Source organism: Chelonia mydas, chromosome 13, assembly GCF_015237465.2.
Source record: "Chelonia mydas isolate rCheMyd1 chromosome 13, rCheMyd1.pri.v2, whole genome shotgun sequence".
Lineage (NCBI taxonomy): Eukaryota > Metazoa > Chordata > Testudines > Cheloniidae > Chelonia > Chelonia mydas.
Genome location: NC_051253.2, coordinates 38,829,938 through 38,843,503, shown reverse-complemented (window position 1 = coordinate 38,843,503; position 13,566 = coordinate 38,829,938). Strand labels below are relative to the sequence as shown.

Genomic DNA, 13,566 nt, shown 5'->3' with positions numbered 1-13,566 from the left:
CTCTCCTCATACAAAAACCGTTCCATACCCCTAATCATTTTTGTTGCCCTTTTCTGAACCTTTTCCAATTCCAATATATCTCTTTTGAAAAGGGGGGAACCAGATCTGCACACAGTATTCAAGATATGGGCATACCATGGCTTATGTAGAGGCAAGATGATATTTTCTGCCCTATTATCTATTCCTTTCTTAATTATTCCCAGCATTCTGTTCACTTTTTTGACTGCTGCTGCACATTGAGTGGATGTTTTCAGAGAACTATCCACAGTGACTCCAAGATGTCTTTCTTGAGTGGTAACAGCTAATTTCGACCCCACCATTTTATGTGTATAGTTGGTATTATAAAATTATATAAACATAGAACTGGAAGGGACCTCGAGGGGTTACCAAGTCCAGTCCCCTGCACTCATGGCAGGACCAGCACCATCTAGAACATCCCTGACAGGTGTTTGTCTAACCTGCTCTTAATAATCTCCAGTGATGGAGATTCCACAGCCTCCCTAGGCAATTTATTCCAGTGCCTAACCACCCTGACAGTTAGGAAGTTTTTCCTAATGTCCAACCTAAGCCTCCCTTGCTGCAATTTCAGTCCATTGCTTCTTGTCCTATCATCAGAGGTTAAGGAGAACAATTTTTCTCCCTCCTCCTTGTAACAACCGTTTAGGTATTTGAAAACTGTTATCATGTTCCCTCTCAGTCTTCTCTTTTTCAGACTAAACAAACCCAGTTCTTTCTATCTTCCCTCATAGGTCATGTTTTCTAGACCTTTAATCATTTGTGTCACTCTTCTCTGGACTCTCTCCAATTTGTCCATATCTTTCCTGAAATGTGGCACCCAGAACTGGACACAATACAGCTGAGGCCTAATCAGCAGGGAGTAAAGGAGAAGAATTACTTCTTGTGTCTTTCTTAGAACACTCCTGCTAATACATCCCAGAAAGATTTTTTTTTTTTTTGCAACAGCATTACACTGTTGACTCATATTTAGCTTGTGGTCTACTATGACCCCTAGATCCCTTTCCACAGTACTCCTTCCTTGGCAGTCATTTCCCTTTCTGCATGTGTGAAACTGATTGTTTCTTCCTAAGAGGAGAACTTTGCATTTCTCCTTATGCTTTCCAATGTGTATTACTTTGCTTTTATCAGCATTAAATTTCATCTGCCATTTTGTTGCCCACTCACCCAGTTTTGTGAGATCCTTTTGCAGCTCTTCACAGTCTGCCAGGGTCTTCACTATCTTGAGTAATTTTTTATCATTTTGTAATTTTTTAATTCTCCACCTATTTCCCCAGCGGGTGAGCCCCGCCCACGCCCTCCCCCCCATCAACCAGGACCCACCAGCCCTTCCCCCTCTTCCTAGAGACTCTAAAAAGGGCGCAGCAGGGACAGAAAGGGGGCGCCCGGCCCAGCCACTCCAGAGCCCTGCGCACCCCATGGCCCTGCGCCTCGCCCCGTTCCGTAAAGAGACAGCGACATGGGGTAGAAAACTCGGCTGCTCTTCACCTCTGCTCACCCTCCGCTTTGGAGCAGGAGGGACCGTATCTCCGGCAGGGAGCTGCCCCCTCCACACTTCCGGCAGGGAGCTGCCCCCTGAGATGTGGCTCCCCTCCCCCTCCCCCCGGTGCACGTAGGGGAAATGACTCATCTCCCTTCGTTTTGGAGACCGCCCCCCGCTCCGGCAGTTTGTGTCGGGCGCCCGGGACGCTCTGTTGCCCGGTGGATCCCAGAGAGCGCAGAAATACACCGCCGGGTCAGCCCGCTGCGCCCCTCCACACCTCCCTGCGCACTTCCCCGCCAAGAGCAGGGAGAATGAGACTTTGGCTCCATTTAGGTTTCCTTGTAGCAGCTTTGGAAGGTATTTTCTCCTTCTAAACACATTTCGGAGGCAGAAGGTTTGCTAAAGCTCTTCTTACGATTTCTAAGTGTATCTTTATTTGCAGGTGCCCGCTCGCAGGTGCAGCTGGTGGAGTCCGGAGGGGATGTGAAGAAGCCGGGAGACTCTCTCCGCCTCTCCTGCAAAGCCTCCGGCTTCACCTTCAGCAGCTACCAGATGCACTGGGTCCGGCAGGCTCCCGGGAAAGGCCTGGAGTGGGTCTCCCTCATTTACACTGACGGAAGCAAAAGTTATTACTCAGATGCAGTCAAAGGGCGATTCACCATCTCCAGGGACAATTCCAACAACCTGCTGTATCTGCAAATGACCGGCCTGAAACCCGAGGACACCGCCCGGTATTACTGCGCTAGAGGCACAGTGAAATGAAACCTCTTGTTGCTAACACAAAAACCCAGGCTGCGGATTGTCCCTCCTGCCGTGCGCCGCGTAGGGGCAGCAGTTAAACGAATCATACAAGAGGCAGGAGACGGGTCTCAGCGTTCAAAACGAACAGCTTGTGTGTTTGTGTGTGTGTGTGTGTATGTGTGTGTGTCGTGGAGATGGGCTGCTGCTTTAGATCCCTGGCAATGCCCCCCTTTTACACATAACCGCCCTGGGGCCTGCAGTGCAGAGACCATCGGAGTCCCCCATAACCCCTGCTTAACTGGGATACCTCTTGTAAGAGCCACTCTCCCCTGGCAGAAGGGGAACGGTCGATCTTCTCCTGATCTTTTCTATCTCCGATACAGTGGACAGTGGTTGTCACCTCAGAGACCAGAAATGGGTGATGGGGCTGATCTACAGCCCTTGGGAACCAATGAAAAACCTTGCCTCTGATTTCACACAGCTGTGGTTGTTGTGATCTTAAGACATACATACACGGTGAGAGCAGAACCACAGCTGGAATAAATGATCACAGACCCACTGGATTCAATGCAGCAGATACCCCTATTTATGCCAGCTGACGATCTGGGCCTTTTGTTCAAACAGTTAAAACCTCTAATAAACACATGGGTGCTATTTATCCAGTGGGTTCTGGGTGCCTAACTCCCTTAGGTTCCTGTGAAAAAACGAGTTTTTCTAAGAAGAGGCGCCATTTCTACCTTGAGAATGAGGTAGTAACCCCTTCACAATAGTGCCCGCTCCTCCGGAAAGAATTAAAGGCTGTACCCTGGGAGTTTTAAAATGTTACAAAGCAATTAAGATTCCAGTTAATATTGGATCCCTGCCCTGCGAAGAGTTTATTAACTAAGTAGAAAACGAGACAACAGACGGAATGCCCCAGGAAACCCGGGATAATGTGTCAGGGTGACAGGCACTGGTCCCAGCAAACCACTGATCCGACCGCTCTCTCGCTCTCCCTCCTAGACACAGACCCCCCCAAACACACGCACGCGTGTCCTGCCGCAGCGTGCAGGGAAGGGTGAGCTGGAGCGCTTGTAGGGGGAGAGACCTGGCCTCCAAGCCCACCCGGGCCTGTGAGCTAGGAGCTGCAGTGAGGGACTCTGGATTGCAATATTATGTCAGTTCTCTGCCATATTCTCCGTTTTCATTTTCAGCCCTAAAGACTCCCACAGCATGAGCTGCGCCCATCCCTTCTAAATCCACCCCCCCTGCACCCACATCCACAGAGCTAGTTCCCCTCCGTTCTGGACCCTCACAACCAATCTCATCCCCTAGCAATACCCGCAGCCGGCCTGCTCCCCTTTCATCTGTGCCGAACCCCACATCAGCTCACCCCTTAGAGACCCCAACACCAGCGCCTCCCCCCTCCCCTCTATACCTAACCCCCTGCTACCCCAGAGCAACTGTCAGCGCATAGAGACACCAACAGTACCGACATCTCCCCTCCCCTCTGTACCGTAACACAGGCTCCCCCTGCACCCCCAGGGCAATGGCTCTCTTGAGCTCTCTCGGGGGGTGGATCCCGTATGCACCCGGTGGCAGACCCTCCTGCCAGCGTTATGCAAAGCGGAGACCTCTCTGGTCCGATTTAAAAAAAACAAAACAAAACACACACACAGACTTTCCCCTCTCACAAAGTCCAGGATCTGCCTCAGGGACTCCAGTTCGGACCAGATCCACCTGAGCTCTGCTCTCGAACCGCTCCATGGCTAAGTTGTCCCTGGTACAGCTGCTCCTTGCACTGGCCACCCTCTCCTGTGAGCTGGGTTGGGGTTCGCTACTTCCACGCACTGCCCATTATGTGTCTAATATTATGAATTTAACGTGCAATCTCCCTTTCTTCATTTCCCCCCGTAGGGGCCCGCTCGCAGGTGGTTCTGACCCAGTCGGGGAAAGCGGTGAAGAAGCCCGGAGAGTCCCATAAACTGCAATGTTCAGTCGGTGGGATTAGCAATTTGGGCTGCAGCATGTTCTGGATCCGGCAGGCTCCCGGGAAGGGGCTGGAGTGGCTGATTTACTATTACAGTATTCTCCATCTGACAACAGCTACTCCCCGACAATCCAGGGGCGATTCACAGCCTCCAAGGACAGCTCCAGCTTCTATTTGTACTTGAGCAGCCTGAAACCCGAGGACACCGCCGCGTATTACTGTGGGAGAGACACAGCGAGGGGAAACTTATTATGCGTCCCACAAGAACCAGCAGCTTCCCGAAGGTCCATGAATCGCACTAAGCGGCAGAGGGCAGCAGTTACACCGAACAAAGGGAAGATCTCACAGGGAGTTTTCATGCCGCTATTTACCACGGTGGAAACTGAGACCACAGTGAAAAAGTTTTTCCTTCTGCCCTAGAGGTTAAAAGTGGGAAGCCTACCGCTATACTTCTAACACAAACGTCAAGGACACCTTTACTTTTCATACCCCTCTGACCAAGACATTATCTGCATTTGTCTTGGTCTCTAGCAAAAAGAGTATTCTCCTTCCGGGTTTGATCCAACGTCCTCTAAACCTAAAAAGAGTATTTGTGTTGATTGCAATGAAGTTCATGTCAAGCCCTAGAACCTTGGCAACTCGTAATTCCTCTCTTCGGGACAAGTATATTCAAGACCCCAGGGCTCCTTGTTAGGCCCTGCACAGACGCACAGACACAAACAAATTTCCCTCTGAGCCTTAGTTAGTCATGCTGATGTTTGTACAGCTTATAAAGGGGGAAATATGTAAATTACGGTGATAGCTTCCTGTTAAAATCTGTCTCTCTCTCTGCCCAGGCTGCTCCTGGGAACACAATCCCCAGCCCCCTGTGTCGATGCGGTTACCAGACATTCACCCTGAGAAGTTTCCTCTCCAACACCAGAGAAAATGCGATTTTTGCTCCTTTTAATGTTCACTATAGCGGCTCTGGAAGGTATTCTTTTCACTGAATCATTGGCAGAGTTAAACGAATATTATATTATTGTGGGTTTTATACCAATATTTGTAACCTGTCTTTATTGCCAGGTGTCCGGTCGCAGATCCTGCTGGAGGAGTCCGGAGGGGATGTGAAAAAGCCTGGAGACTCTCTCCGCCTCTCCTGCAAAGCCTCCGGGTTCTCCTTCAGCAGCTACTACATGGAATGGTTCCGCCAGGCCCCGGGGAAGGGGCTGGAGTGGGTGGCTGAGATTAGAGCCGATGCATCCAAGCAATGGTATTCCCCGCCTGTTCAAGGGCGATTCACCATCTCCAGGGACAATTCCAACAACCTGCTGTATCTGCAAATGACCGGCCTGAAACCTGAGGACACCGCCCGGTATCACTGTGCCAGACTCACGGTGAGAGGAAATCTCATAGTGTTAATACAAAAACCAGAGCGGAAGAAATCCCATTTCTCTCCTGCGCCACACGGGGGCAGCAGTAGCGCAAATAGCACCGCCTTGGGGCACAATCGTGAGAAAGAACAAAAGGAGTTAGGGGTAGGAACAACATTTTTCCATTACGTTTTCACCGTTCAACTCCAGAGAGGGATGCAGCCCCCTGCAGTTCAAAGCATAGACCCTTCTCGGAGCGCTACTTTCTCTCCCCAAACCAGAAGCCTCACTGAGACGAATGGGAGACTTCCAGAGAGTAAAGAAAGCAGCACCTGGGCCCTGACCCAAGTCTGAACTTTCCACGAGATATTTCCCTCTGCTCCCTGCACTTTTCAGTGGATCCGGACATTGCTAGTAATGGGCATGGGTGGAGAATTCAGTCCCAGCCCTCACTCACCGCCGGGGGAATTTTCACCCAACACAGAGAGTCTCAAACCAGTTGGATTTTGTGACCCCCCCCCCCCCGAGTCACTGACTCCCTCAGTGGCTGGCTATTCCACAGCTCCACTGCCCACAAGGTGGGGGCTGCAGAACTGAGCCTCCCACCATCACCTAAATTGGGGGCAATGGATCAGAATTCTGGTCGTGCCACCCGCCAGTACCTGATAGCAGTCAGGGAAGCTAATGATCCAACCAGTTGGCTGAATTCTGAGAGCACCAGCTCAACGAATCCCTGCACTGTCATCACCGACAACCCCAACGTGCAGCCTGGCAACCTTTTATGTCATTGGATAAGCTCCACGCGTGTTACAACTCAATGTCGAGGGTTTGTCGGTTGCCAAGAGTGATTTACTTGGCAGTCTTGCTCTGAACATACTACCAACGTCATTTGCTTGCAAGAGACACACATGGCACCTGCTGAAGATGGGCATTACAGGATCAACAGCTTCGACCTGCTGTGCCATGTGGCACACCCAAAGCATGGCTGAGCTACATAAGTTCGGTCTGACATTGCACATGCCATTCAGCTAATATCCACCAAATTCTGTGACACCATCCAGACTGGCGGTTTCCGGATGGCAAATGTTTACAAGCCTCCAAATGTCAGCTGGAACCAACAGGTCCTACCAAGCCTGCCACACCCGGCTGTCTACTTCAGAGACCTCAACAGCCATCAGACAGACTGGGGATATAAGGAAGCTAACACTGATGGTGAACAGCTTGCAGACTGGGCATCTCACGAATAATGCTAAGCAATGAGGCACGTTCCATTCTTCTAGATGGAATTGTGACTACTCTCCTGACTTGTGCTGGGTCAGTTCAGTACATGGCCATCCTCAGCCTGTAACATGCCAAGTTTTGGATAATTTTCCACACAGCCAACACAGACCGTCACTGATCCATATTGGGCTACAGCTCCCAGTTGTCAAGAGTTCCAAAAAAATAGTGGTGGAACTTCTGAAAGGCCGACTGGGAAAAATACAGGGAAGTGCTGGAGGAGAGTGTAGTGACAATACCAGCCTGGCATATCTTGGTAAATGAGACCTACTGTCACTTCTGTGGTGCTATTTAAAAAGCAGCCTGCAGAACCACCCCATGCAGTTGCTCCCAGGTCTACATCCCCTGCCTCGATGAGGAAAGCGCTGCCTTGCTCAAGCAGTATGAGGCAGCTAGTGACCCACATGTCGCTGATCATTTGATCAAATAATTGGATGCTGCTCGCTGAGCCAGATGGGAGAAGATGAAGGGGAGGATGAGCTTTACATGCTCCAGCTGCAAGTGTTGGAGCCTGATCTGATGCCTTGGAGCAGCGCAGCGGCCAGCTGCACTCAGCTACATCCAGCCAGTGACATCCAGCCAAAGTGCCGAACAGCTACTCAAAGTGGCCAGAGCACCTTTGAAGAAACAGGCGTGAAGACAAGTGAGGAATGAATGGCATATGTTTAAACATGTACAGCAGATCAGAAGCTTCCCAGAACCATTCACTGTAACAGAGCTGGAACAGACACTGGGTAGCATCCAGTGTTGAACCGCTGTGGACTATGAAAACATATCTCCAGAATTCCTGAAAAACCTTGGCCCTTGTGCTCAGCTTTGGCTTGTACAATTCTTCACCAGGGTCATCAGTGAAGGCAGGCTACTGAAGATGCGGTGCACCACAAAAGTAATTGGCCTCCCAAAGCCTGGAAAGGACCCAAGTCAAGCAACAAGCTATTGTCCCATATCATTACTGTCAGTGTGCTTCAAGCCACTGCAGCGCTTGGTCCTACAGTGCATATTACCCAGTGTGGAGAAAATTTTGAGCCATGACCGTGCCGTCTTTCCCCCAGGGCCATAGCATATGTGACCAAGTACTCATGCTGACCACATTTGTTGAAAATGGCTTCCAGAGAAACTTGAAAACAGACGCTGTTTTCATCGACCTAACAGCAGCGTATGACACGGTATGGCACACTGACCTGCTCATCAAGGTATCACGGGTTCTTCTACCTTAGGTCACAGATGTTGTTGAACTGTTCCTCCATGGTAGGAAGTTCAGAGTCCTTATGGGAGAGAAGATGAGTGCTTGGAGATGACAGAGCAATGGGTTACCCCAGGGCTCTGTGCTTTCTCCAACCCTGTTCAACCTTTACATCAATGACCTGTCAACAACGGAGTCATGAAAGTTCATTTACACAGACATCTGTTGCCGTACCCAGGCCCAGATCTTTCACAAGCTTGATGCCACCTTAAACCAGGACATGGTAAAGTTACCTGATTACTGTAAGACTTGGCACCTCCAGCCAAGCATCATAAAAACAGTTTCCAGTTTGTTCCATCTTCATCACGCCATCACAACCTGAGAACTGAATGTTTATCTGAATAATCAGAAGGTGACGCATGAAGTAGAGCTGGTCTATCTAGGTGGGACCTTAGACCTCACTTTGAGTTACCATGCCCAACTGAAGACAGCAGCTAAAGTTAAGTCACACAACAACCTTCTTAGTAAACTGGTAGGTTCGTCATGGGGTGCTCATGCCACAACCCTGCAGACATCAGCTCTTGCCACCTCATATTCAGTGGAGGAGTCCTGCGCACCAGTGTGGAGCTGATCATCACACACCAAACTGGTGGATACACAGTTACATGCTGCCATTTGCGTCATCTCTGGCACCCTACATCTGACTCCACTCCCATGGCTTCTAGTTTGAGTAATATCGCTCCGCCCCATATCAGATGAGAGGCTGCCACTGGCAAGTTACTGGAGAAAGTATGTGCCAGCCCAAGCCTGCCACTGCACAATGACCTTTTTTAAGCTGCTAGCCACATGTTTGCTGCCATGTTGCCCATTATGGTCTCATCTGCCACATCAGGATGTTAGGGTGGAAACACTGTGGCAGGAGGAATGGATATCTATTATGATCCCTGTCAAGGCTGTTTCCCCACTCTGACACTTCGAGTGCAAAAGGTGGGGGCCAGCAAAAGACCTTAAAAGTACTTTCCACTAAAGGCTTGCTTTAAAACTCCCCAAGGTTACAGATTCCCTGGCCTCTGACTAATATCACTGCCACCATCCAAATGCAAAAACCTCTTTGAGAACCAGGAAGGCACACTTGGGAATTTCTTCCTGTGAGCTCTTTTAGCTCTCCCTCTGGAGAGAGCTTGGAAATACCAGCTGTTGATATCAGCTGAACATGAAACTTTAATTTCTTAATTCTTCTTAGTAACTGGTTGTGAAGTCTTAGACATGTGCACACAGACCCTCCACCTTCTAGGACACAGGAATCAGATCATGTTCTTAAAAGCGTGATTTTTATTAAGCAAAAAGAAAACAGATCTGGCAAAACATTGCTTGGTTGCTAGGCATTATGGAGCAACTGAAAAAGGAAGTTTTAAAAACACAGACAATTTCTTCCCTGGGATTCAGCTTGAAAAACTTACAATACAAGAGGGAAGTTACATGTGCTCAGCACAGAGAAACCAACAAACCCAAAATAAAGCAATAAACCTGATCATGTCTGACTCAATATTCCCTGTTCTACTCACATACCTTTAGTTCAAGATTTAGTCATTCACTGGCCATGGATGTTGCTGGATTCTCCATGCCTGGCCCCTGGCTTACTTCATGCCCTTTCAGCAGCTTTGCCTCCCAGAACACAACAGGAAAAGAAAAGGCTACTGCTTTATTTTGATTGGCTCTCCTGGCCTCCTGCCAACTCACTTCCTGCTTCCCTAAGTAGTGGTGGGAGTCTGGGACTCTGTGATTTTAACCCTTACAGGCAAGTCAATTCAAAGTGAGGTCTAAAGAGTTAACAACTACTGAGAAAGATTCTAGCTACCTGAATGGCTGGAACTTCCAGAAAATGATGTTACACCCCCATCATCACCATCCCCAACCAATCTCTCATTGCCTACCCCAAAACCTGCCCACCTGGTTTTGACCTGCCCCATCAGCAGTGGTCTCTGTTGAACAGGTTCCAGACTGGGCACGGCCTCTGTGCAGCATTGCTGGGCCTTTTGTGACAGCCCTTTGTGCCGCAACACAGACAATGACGTACATTGTCGAGGAATGCCTGCTGACTAGGTTCAGTGGTGGCCTAGAAAAACTGCATCACGTCACTGAAGATGCCATTGCTTGGCTTGACGACTATGCATGTGCTAAATAAATACCTAACTTAACTATGAACAGGCCTTAAATACATGTTGGGGGAAGAGCTGTTTTTAAAGGTATTCATGTTTTCCTTATCCAAAAGTGAAATAAGGTACACGCTGCTCTGTGCGACAGCCAAACTGTTCTCTGAACCAGAGTGCAAGTAATTCACATCACCAAGGGAAGGAGTTTGAATCTCTTATAAGGAGGGGGATATGATCATAGGGGTTACAGTTTCCTGTTTAAATCTCTCTCTCTCTCCATGACCAGCCTACAGGTCAAGAGACAACGAGGAACAATTGCATCCACCTGCCCTCCCCCTAGAATTTTCCCCACTAACATCAGGCAAAATGAGACTTTTGCTGCATTTGCTTTTCTTTGTAGTGGCTTGGAAAAGTAATTTTTCCCAGTAGTTGTTGTGACGTTGCACTCCATGTGTTTTATGGAAATATGCTTATGAAGGTGAATATGATGTAACTGGAATATGCTTTATGCAAATAGTCCCTTGTATGGTGTCCTTAGGAAGCTTGTAATCTACTAAGTGTGTTCATCTCATTTGTTTGCTTGTATTATTTCTATATCTGGAGATAAAAGAATAAGATATAAACTTGTAACACTGTTGTAGTCAGACCAGGTGGGGGCCGTCAATGGGGCATTAGGAACTTGATGGCTCCTATTGACTAGGGCAATTGATGGTAAATGGTTTATTTACCTGCAAGCTTTCCTCTGTATGTGTGGGCCAAACCAGGAAGAATAGAGACTAGGGGTCTCAAAAACATGCAACCATAACACATGATACTGGAATCCATCTCAGTCCTTGTACTTTTCCATTAATGAGGAAGGGTGGGATCCAAGCACAGACAAAAGATTCCTGCCTTGTGACAAAGAGATAGAAGGGGTGGAGTAGGACAAAGAGGGATGCCAGTCATGAGAAACCCCCTGTTTAACACCTGAGATGTCTGCTGGAACTAACAAGGACTGTACCAGGGGAAAGGATTGGGCCCAGACTAAAAAAAGAGTCCAGTCTGAGAAGTAAACTTATTGGAACATATTTGAGGCTGAGATATTACCTGTAATCAGTTTCTTAATGTATTAGGCTTAGACTTGCATGTTTTGTTTCATTTTGTTTTGTGACTTTGTTCTGTCTCTTATTACTTGAAACCACTTAAATCCTACTTTTTATACTTAATAAAATCACCTTTGTTTATTAATAAATCCAGAGTAAGTGATTAATACATGGGGGAGCAAACAGCTGTGCATATCCCTCTATCAGTGTTATAGAGGGTGGGCAATTTATGAATTTACCCTGTATAAGCTTTATACAGGGTAAAACAGATTTATTTGGGGTTCAGGCTTCCAGAAAGACTGAACACTGGGTGCTGGGAAAGGACCCGTTAACTGACAAGCCCCTGGGCTGAGTGAATCTCAGTTTCTGTGAACTGCAGGGGGGTGCGGCCCAACCTCTTGGTCTGCACTGGAGCTGACTGGTGTGTCTAACTCAGCAAGACAGGAGTGGAGGGGCACCTGTTCTGGCAGGGGAGTTTATTCTCAGTGGTATCCCAGCACACTGAGTGACAGTCTCGAGGGAGTCTCTGCAACCGAACCCGTCACAGTTGTACTGTAAAGACAGTGGCAGATTTAAAGTTGGTGGGGCCCTGTGCTCAGCTTCATTCCTTCCCCACCCCACCCTGGAGACCCAGCCAAGAAAAAGAACATTCTCTCTTATCTCTCCTGCCCCTGTTTTTTATTCTTTTTTTCCCTTTATCCTTCTCCTATATTATAAGTAATAGGAAGTAAATGAAAATAAATTGAGGTACCTTGATTGTTTTCGTAGTCTAACTTTTTTTCCCAGAGACCACTTGAAAATTGGTGAGGGTCTTGGCAGACCACTTAATGAACTTTCCAAATGACTTTCATTTCACTCTGTCCTGCCCCCAGCCCAGACCCCTGCAACCACGCTCTCCCCGTCCCCTCCCACACCATCCTTACCTGTCTAAAATTTTACAACTGCTGAGCATCTGTTAAACAGATGCAGTTGTAAAATGATGCTTTGGCCCCTGGTACCACCTGTACTTCCAGGTGTCATTGAGGATCCAGCAGCACCCCAAATTGAAAACTTCTTACATGAAAGAAGGATAGGAAGGACAATCACTCCACCTCCCCTTAACACACTATCGGTGCTTCCGTTATGTCCAAACTAAGCTTCTGCCTGAAGTAAGATGTGGCCCTGAAACATCAACCCTTGGTATCAGAGGCCTGGTATGAGGCCTGAACTAAAGTAATGGTCAAGACTTTACTACCATAAAGCAAAGTTAAGCTGTGATCCAGAGGCAGGCCCTGCTTACGAAAGTTGGGAAGAAGGCAGCTGCTAATTGGACGTATACACATATCTAAAGGGTATAAAGCACTAATAGGGTAAACATGGGCCAGGATGGCACCAGAACAATCTGGTACGAACACATTCCACAGAGATAACGAGGAACAGGCTGACCCATCCTAAAAGACAGGGTCAAAAGAATAATATGATGGATAGAGTTGTTTGTTCAAACCAACATGTACTAGGAGAGAGGCATCACCCCAATACGCAGAGGAGTTACCCCTCAGTACGTCAGGAGTGATGTGTAACTTGTTTGTACCTGTGTATAAGAATGCATCCCTGAGTGTATGTCTTTGTCTGGCCTTGGGGGCAGTGGCAAATCCTGCCACTGACTGAGCCAGTCCATTGTCAGGGAGCACATACGTACTAGCAGAACTGTAGACATCTGATTTGGGGAGCTAGAGACTGTGTTTCATTTGGCAATAAACCTGGCCGGGCGCCTTCGTGCCTTATCGGAGTCTGTGGTCAGTGGGCAAGTCACTCGAGATCTGCTGTGTCAGCAATCTGCACAGAGCCGGGGCAGCACAGGGAGGGAACACCCCCCGCAGCCGACATGTTATCAGCATTGGGCAGAGCAGAGCACCCCACCGGTGACCTCAGATGACAGACATTAGTGAAATTTGCCATTTAACTCTCATTATATTTCTCCGTCGAAAATCCCATTTGTCATTGTTAACAAATCGGAGCATGTTTTGAGATTTCTCCTACCCCTATACCTGAGTAGCTCAAGATATTTATCATGACAATCTCCACCTGATGTACAGAAATAGCAAGAAGTTGAGTTTACAGATAGAGACAGTTTCTCTGCCTTTGCCTGAGAAACTGGCCAAGAAACTGGCCTTTGCCTGAGAAACCGGCCTTTGCCTGAGGCAAACTGAGGCAAGACATCCCCCGTCCCACCCCTTCTCTGAGGCACCACCCCTGCCCACTGCATTCCCCCTCCCTTCCTTGCTCACTTTTCCCCACCCTCACTCACTTTCACCAGGCTGGGGCAGGTGG

The 13,566-nt window shown here is 48.4% G+C and overlaps 1 protein-coding gene and 1 gene segment (V, D, J or C); both read left to right on the top strand.

Annotated features, from left to right (window-relative positions):
- Positions 1–13,566, top strand: part of LOC119563617 (immunoglobulin lambda-1 light chain) — a 216,385-nt gene that overhangs the window by 14,127 nt on the left and 188,692 nt on the right. The gene's annotated exons all lie outside the window — the stretch shown is intronic.
- LOC102940442 lies at positions 1,313–5,134 on the top strand. The segment is given in 2 exon segments: positions 1,313–1,855; positions 1,941–5,134. Coding segments are annotated over 2 exon segments (366 nt in total).